This window comes from Mangifera indica, chromosome 11, assembly GCF_011075055.1.
Source record: "Mangifera indica cultivar Alphonso chromosome 11, CATAS_Mindica_2.1, whole genome shotgun sequence".
Classification (NCBI taxonomy): Eukaryota; Viridiplantae; Streptophyta; class Magnoliopsida; order Sapindales; family Anacardiaceae; genus Mangifera; species Mangifera indica.
In genome coordinates, this window is record NC_058147.1 from 5,695,615 (window position 1) to 5,704,197 (window position 8,583).

General features: G+C 32.1%; 1 protein-coding gene across 1 annotated transcript; it reads left to right on the plus strand.

Moving 5' to 3' along the window:
- Positions 1 to 1,715: 1,715 nt before the first annotated feature.
- Positions 1,716 to 4,098, plus strand: LOC123228825 (junctophilin-1-like). Its single transcript, XM_044654286.1, has 3 exons — positions 1,716 to 2,920; positions 3,408 to 3,636; positions 3,747 to 4,098. Exons 1-3 carry the CDS (start codon positions 2,013 to 2,015, stop codon positions 3,909 to 3,911), a joined length of 1,302 nt encoding a protein of 433 aa, XP_044510221.1. The 5' UTR covers positions 1,716 to 2,012; the 3' UTR covers positions 3,912 to 4,098.
- The last annotated feature ends 4,485 nt before the right edge of the window (positions 4,099 to 8,583 follow it).

The window sequence follows — 8,583 nt, forward strand, 5'->3', positions numbered from 1 at the left end:
ACGTACACTTTTATTCAAATTCACTGTTAAAGTTAAGAGTAAAATATCGTTTAATAAAAAATATTTAAAAATTAAAAATTTATCATATTTTTCTTTCTAAATTTAAAAATTAATAATTTTCTTTTACCCAAAATTTAAAAAGTGATCTTTTTTTCTAAATTTTTTTTAGTCACCACTTTTGATCGCTATTGCCAACTCTGGCCAGTGCTTTGAGAGTTCGAAGAGTAAGAACAGAAAACATAATATCCCCAAAATAGTTAGTTAGAGATTATTAATATGGCTAAAGGTCTAGTTTAGAAGTTTTGTAAAAAAGTTAGAGATGCCCAACAAAATTGTAATTAATTTAGTTTATTAGTTAAATTGGTGTTGAATTAGAGTGGCCGGTGTTTTCTAATTAACCCCTGATAAAGTAGTTATTTTAATTTATATCTCTATTTTTAAAAAAAATCTTGTTTGAAAGAGAATGATTTTGGTTATTATAGTAATCATAAAATGATTTTGGTTATTTAATTATAGTTAGGGGTGTTCGCTTCTCATGGACGCCGTCAGTCGTACTCCACGTGGCACGATATTACATCCTAAATTAACATTAAAAATAATTTTTTAATTAATTGATTTGTCTCTAAGTAGTAAATGTGATTTTTAGTATTAAATATAGGTCAATTCATCAAAATTTTTATTATCAAAAATAAAATATTATAAAAAATAAGATAATTAAAAAATAACTTGACATAAATTATTAATTAAGCATAAAACTGTTGATAATATTTTAATATTTAAATTAAATTAAATATAATTATCGAATTACTCATTATATTACTTATTACAAACCTAATAAATTAAACAAATTAATATCAATAATAAAAGATAATTAGAGTAATTTATTTTACCAAACAATCTTAAGAGATCGTTTGGTTTTCAATAAACAAATATTACTTTGATAATATATTTTTTATTATTTATATTATTTTGTTTAATTTATTATAATAAAATATTACAGTTATCTATAATTAATGATAATATGGTAAATAAAGTATATTACTTTCATCTTATGTATTAAAAAATTATCAATTTATTATAATTATATTCTTATTTATTAATTTTTTAAAATAAAAATAACTTTATTTTCAATTATTATAATAAATAATATAAAAAATATTTTAAAATAATTATGCCTAATAACATTTAAATAAAATAATATACTAATATTTTTATTACCTCTAATCAAATACAATAATTATTTATATTTATCAAATTTTATTGAATTTAATAATTATTTACACTTATTAATTTTTTAAATAATTTATTTTCAAAATAATACTCCCAAACCCCTTCAAAAGGTTTTCTTTCATTTATGACTTGCCATCCAAAATTTTATAAGCCATTCAAATTAATGACCATTTTGACTACAGATTCCTAGATCAACGGTGGATAAGGCCATGGAACAAATCAACTCTATAGACCCCAGAAACACTTCATAAAAATTCAAACAACCTACTCTGGTGGCACGTGCCGGCCTGCCACAGTAAATCTAGAAAGTGGCGGGCCGAATCCCCATCCTACGACCAGATCTTCCCGTGAAGACCACGACCATAAATGTCGAATCCAACGACTATAATTTCGCTTCTGGAATCTAACCGTAGGATCTCCATCAGACGATTAAGATTAAATCTCGCCCCCTCCCCCATTACACCATAAAAACCCGAAAACCCGGTCCTAATTGCACAGACGCCAAGTTCTTCAATAATCTCTTCTCTTCAAAACATCTAAAAATTCTCTCTTTCCCTATCTATCATCTCTCTCCTTCTCTGTTTTTATCTGGGTTTTTATTCTTTCCTTAAAAAGCTCAGCCATTTCTGCTTAGCTCAGGCCTTAATGTCGCCAGCCAACATTTTAAGAGTACTTTTTATTAGAATGAGAATCTCCGGTTACAGGAGGGCTCAGTAGAAATTAGAAAGTAGAAGAAGATTTGTACGTATATTGGACGGTTGAGATTGAATTGGCCAGGGCCAATGGAGGGTCAGAAATCGCAGGCAAAGCTTACTAGGACGCAGTCGTCGCTTCTCCGCTCGTCACCCACCATCCGATCGTCTGTTCACAGTCTCAACTCTGTCACCGAAACTGAGATGCACAACGAGCCAATGGATGAAGAGGAAGGGAAAGTGAAAGAAGAAGAATTGTTACTGAAACAAGAAAAGAAAAGGAAACAACTTGGGCCATCGTGTCGACCCGGGTCGACCCGGTTTATCCCCCTTTTCGCCATGGCTTCCCTCTCCTTCTTCACTCTCTTCTCGCTTTTTCTCCTCTTTTACTTCTTGAACGTGAAAAAAGAAGAAATCCCCACCTCGGAGAACCTCTTGTTGGCTTTAATCTTTATTGCTATCACTCTGTTCTTGGCGAACAAGAACAGGAAATTAATCAAACAAATAACGCAAGAAACCACAAAAAGATTCACACTCACTTCAAGAAACCAAACGAAACCAATCCAATGGTTCATTGGAGAGTCAGACGTGGAAAAACGAAGGAACGAGAAAGTAAAAAAGAAGATTGTGCGTGAAGGGGTAGAGTTTTACAGCAACGGAGATTTCTACGAAGGAGAGTTTCACAAAGGGAAGTGTAATGGAAGTGGGGTTTATAATTACTTTGTGAATGGGAGATATGAAGGAGAGTGGGTTGATGGGAAGTATGATGGGTACGGCATAGAGAGCTGGGCGAGAGGGAGTAGATATAAAGGGCAATATAGGCAAGGGTTGAGGCATGGATATGGTGTTTATAGATTTTATACAGGGGATTCTTATGCTGGACAATGGTGTAATGGGCAGAGCCATGGTGTTGGCGTTCAGACTTGCGCTGATGGGAGCTCCTATGTTGGTGAATTCAAATGCGGTGTCAAACATGGCCTTGGTCACTACCATTTCAGGTATATTTTCTCTTACTTTTTCATTCTTTTTCGTTTTCATGGTTTATAAAACAGTATATTTTTGTTTGATCTTCATTGTGGTTTTCTATTTTGGTATGTTAATAATTAATTTTTCATTACGGTATTTAATGGTTATTTAAATTTTGGTTTTTCCAAGATTTGATGATGCTAAATGATTTAGGATTTAACTTAATTCATATGGAATTCTCCATAATTGGAATAAAACAGGGATTTGTTAATTGTTTCGGTGTTCTGCATTGTTTCCTTGAATAGTCCGGAGGTGCATAGAAATTTTGTAACTCCTGATGTTGTGTCTATTCCTGGCACTCCAGTTTGCATTTGGTTGCTGGAATAATACTTAGAAAGGAATATGATTTTTTTTTATAATGATTCGTTAGTCTGCCCTGATTTTTATTTGATATTCTGGATTTATAAATTATCTCATTGTGAATCTCAGTTTTAACTGTAAATTTGTTTGTGTTTGTAGAAATGGAGATAAATATTCTGGAGAATATTTTGGGGACAAAGTCCATGGTTTTGGTGTTTATCACTTTGCTAATGGCCACTGCTACGAAGGATCATGGCATGAAGGCCGTAAGCAAGGCTATGGCATGTATACTTTTCGCAATGGTGACACAAGATGTGGAGAATGGGATTGTGGCAGCCTCAAAACCCCTCTTCCCCTTCATTCGGATGCAGTAATTAGGGCAATTCAGGTATTGTATGTGTCATTTACAGGTTCAATATACATTTCCTCTTGATGGTAGCATAACAGTTTGTTACTCATCCTCATCTCTCATCATATATTTTGGTTCTTAAATTGTAGGGTGCTAGAAAAGCTGCTGAGAGTGCCATTCACCTACGCCGGGTGGATGAACTGGTGAACAATGCTGTGCTGGCCGCAAATAGGGCGGCCACTGCTGCTAGAGTTGCTGCTGTCAAAGCTGTCCAGAACCGGATGGGTGGTAAATTTTGTGATACAGATGTGTAGGAATTTAGCTTCTCTGCAATGTGTAAATTTTACTAATTTTATGTGCCTGGAAGAGGTCAACCCGTTTAGCAAAAGCTTATCAGAGGTTGACAGAGCATCTTTGAGGTATCTTTGATTACGCTGTAACTTGTATATAAATCATGTAAATGAATGCAAGATGAATGGTCAATAGTTGTTTTGATCTTTACTGTTATTCCATCCAGTTGAGAAATTATGTGGAGTTGTTAAACGGAACTGAACAGTTGTGTCTTCCAAATCAATATGGAGTCATAGGCTTGTTTCCATCTTGTCTGTGCAAGCATATCATCATTCATCAACAACTACAATACGAAAACCTTATCTGTAAACTTGGGACCTTATCTCAAATAATTGAGAAAGGCTGCAAATTTTGGAAAGATTGCCTTTTTGAGACAAAATGGCATTGTAGCTTAAAGCCCTAAATCAGAATAAATAGATTGTGCTTTGTGAAGATAAATGAAGGAAAACAGAATGTCATTGTAAATGCTTACTCGTTTTCATCATATTGAAGAACTTTATGTAAAGCAAATTTCTTTTAAGTTTCTGACAGAAGAGTTTCATCTTCCCGTCAACTCTTCACAGGGCGTAAGAGCCATAAATTTTTAGCCAAAACACATAATAGAGTCAAAACTTCCTATTTTCTAGTAAATACATTCTGAAATCATAACAAAGAGATGAACCCATAATATAAGTCGAGTTGAATTTTGAAATATCATCGAATATATGTTTGGAGTCTTGCTCCTTTGTCTGTTCAAAGAATTTCTCAGGCATCTTAACCCATACTCAAATTACAGATGTCAGCAGGGGTAACATGATAAGATGTGAAAGATCTAAGCACCATCACACTCTGCCATTTTCGTTTCAACCTGTCAGCAGATGTCCTATACGTCTTGTAACTCTCATAAAATTTATGCAGACAGGCTCTGTGCAGCTTCATTCAATATATAAATTTGACTCATTGTCAGTCACCATTACTAAAATATAGATCACTTAGATGCCTCTACATATCTCTTTAGTTCAAGTATGAGAGGCCATGTGCCATCATTTTCATGTAGGATAATGTTGGGTCCTTTTGACATTATTCAATACACACAAGCACATGAGCCTGTGGACCTGCTTGTGGGTTCTTGTCCTTATGATTATACAGTACCTTTTCATGCATGCTAGTGGATCCACGACCTGTGTTTCACCTAATTTTTTAAAAACAACTCTTTCTTTCTTTTCTTTTGTTTGAATTTTCAAATCTATTTATGCAGATTCTATTTCTTGCTAGGTTAAACTTTGCTTATTACAGCTGGGTACCAAAGATTCAAATCCATTTTTAGTGCATACTTTCAACCACTCCACATGCATTTCACGCAGAGTAATAAAGTTACATATAAAGCAATCCAAAAAAGAAAGTGCTGTTTACATATTAAGATTTTTTGGGGCAGACTGATGAGATCATTTCTGCTTCTTGCTTTTCACTAATGCCACTTCTCTATTTTTTTGGGTCAAAATAGATAGAGATAAAAGAGAGGGAAGTGTTTGTCCATTAAGACTGCTCTTGTTCGTGTATGTAATGTCTTGTAGCATGTCCCTGTCATTACTAGAAAAATTCTCCAGATTATAGGTCAACTATAATTTAATAATAACAATAATAATAATAATAATAAGCATGTTCTATTCATTTATGTTTCTTGGAAGTGCTAAATCACTGACCACTTTAGCAATGCTTGAATTGAAATATTTTTAGGGTTTTGTTTCATTCATCTGAATTCTCTGATCTGGTCAAATTTCTTGGAGGGAACACCATTTAATGTTTGTTAAAAACTACTCATAAGGTGGGGGATTATATTGGCCTTTGTTCCCATGAATATATATATATATATATATATATATATATATATATATATATATATATATAGCTGGACAATTATTACTGTATAAAAATTTACAACTTAAAACTTGTTTTCCTTTGATTCTTCTGGACATTTTACATTCAAATAACATAACAGAGAGGAGGCATGTTTTGCTCCTGCATTCATTATTCATTATATCTCATCAATATTTTCCTTATCTTTGTCCACCAGTCTCTTCAATTTTCTTCTCTCTCTTACCCCACCCCTCACTATAAACTTCAAGTTAGATTATTCACATAGCCTATGCTTTTTGTAATACTTTCAAAAGATCGTTTGAGTGATAAAAAATAAAGTTATAGTTTGAATGATAAAAAAGAAAACTAAATGTATAAAAGAATATAAATTTTAATTGACGATATTTTAAAATCAAACTTTTAACTTATCTAGTTTAATAGTATGAAATTGATTATTAAAGTTAAAGTTTTACGATTATTTATTTAATGTGATTGATTTTATTATAAAACAATGATTCGGTCTTAATGGGTTCTCATCCTTATCAAAATAATAATAAACTCCTCATCCTATAGCTATTTTTTAAATGAATCAATCATTTCACAATTAGAAACTTTTTTGAAGAATTTTCCTTGGTTGCATAGCTTTACTGACTCACGTTCACAGCCATTCAATGGTTTGGAAAAATTATGACTGCAAATCACATGTTGCCACATCATGATGATAAGGTTTGCTTTGGCTTTGGTTTTGTGCCTGCAGCATTTCAATTGCTGTCTTTGACTGTAAAATATCAACCATAGAAATACAAAGAGAAATAGAATAAACAAACAGCTGCAGCTTCTCTCATCTGCTTGCAGCTCACTCAACCATGATGAACTTGGATCAAACTGCCTTTTAGAATTATAATGTCAAAAGGAATTATTACCCAGTTCAAAAGCTTCAATATAAACTAGCTTAGAAAAGTTAACATTGATGAAAAATGGGAGTGCAAAACTAAAATAATAAAACTATGTGTATCTACTTTGAGTTTATAACTGGGTATATACTTGATATATATCATTATATGATTAGATAATTTTGAATTAATGATAAAATAATATTCAATCACATAACACGCATAAATGTGTATTCATTTGTATAATCGAAATGGGTACACATAATATTGCTCAAATCAGAATATGTTCTTTATTAAAGCTAAAGCAATGCTACAAAGAGAAGTTTTATCTACAGAATGCAGACACTTTGCACTATTTTTCATCTTTGGTAAGACAGCAAATTCATTGTATGCAATTGCAATCGCACTTATTTTGAAAGCAGTGTCTCTGTCTTTCATAAATTATGTAGGGTTAGAAATCTTGTAACTTGCATGTTCATGGCATTTTCAAAAAAATTGTCATTTCATATTTTAACTTGGTGTTGAAGCTTATTGACCAGATAAGTGCATCCTTGTTAACCACAAGGGATCTGACTTTTGATCAAGTTTTGAAATTTCTTAGGGCAAAAGCACTATGTTCCACCCAAACTTTGATAAAAGGTAATTCCATACCTTCTAAGTTTCAAAAGTTCATTTGCTCACCTATAATCCATTTTTGTTAATGAAAATTGTTACGTGTAAGAGTAGGATGGTCATTTAGCGTGGACTAAAATATACAATTAAAAAAATATTTAAAAAATTAACCGATGTAATGTTAACACTTGGAAAGGTAAAAATATTGAAAAGTTTAAAGTTTTATTTTCTTTAAAAATTTGTGATTAAAACTTCTGAGGAACTTACAATTCCTACCTTTATGGATGGAGAGATTGCTTTAAAAGACCAACAATTCTCAAATGCAATCATCTCATACCCCAACTGAATTGACTCCATTTTTAGTAGTTAGTTGGAGGATCCCATGGTTTGTGAACTAATTGAATCAATTGCAAGAGTTGTTAAGTTTCGTTCTTTTACCAATTGTCTGGAGATTAATAGGTGACAACCTTTACATTTCTTCAATGTGTACAATGGGCATGGAGAAACTCACGAAATCACTAAAATATCTTACTACTTTCGTGTAGTGTTAAAAAGTTAATTGAGTCCTTGTATATTATTGTGATGGGTTTGACAAAGAAATAATTGAGTTCCAATTAGATTAAAAAATCCATTATGTGGCCACAAAATCACAATAGTTTGAAATTATTTGAATTTGGAGGTGGTTTACATGGCATAAATTGGCAGTGAGAATGAGAATGGGGACATAATGATTTTTTGTTGCTATTTCGACAATTGGGAAGACAAATTGTGTATGCACTAGAGTAACATCAAAACTTTAGCACTAAAAACTTTGTAAAGCTTTATAATCTCGGATGTTTGGTGATTATTGTTAATGTGTTTAAGTGGATGCATTGGTGCTAATGAGAATGTGTCGTCGGTGTTTGGTGAGGAAGACAAGATGAGGGAAGTGATGCTGAGAAGAGAAGAAATAGAAAAAAGAAAAAATAAATAAAAAAAATAAAAAAAATTATATAATATGATATATTTAACATCACATTAGAGTAAATTTATAATTTTAATAAAAAAATAAGGATAGATTGGTTAAGACATTTATAGTAAGTCATTTTCATATTTTCGGTAAAAATCAGACTGTTTTCATTAATGGAATGAAAATGGATGATGGGTCAAAAAATAAACGTCTTCAAACCTGGAGGGCAGGAAATGATCTTTTAATCAAAGTTAGGAGGGCCATGTGTATTTGGCCATTTCTTTGCGGTTCCAATCAAGCGCTTGATTATGACTTCAAATGGCATTTAGCATTAAATACCTTAAA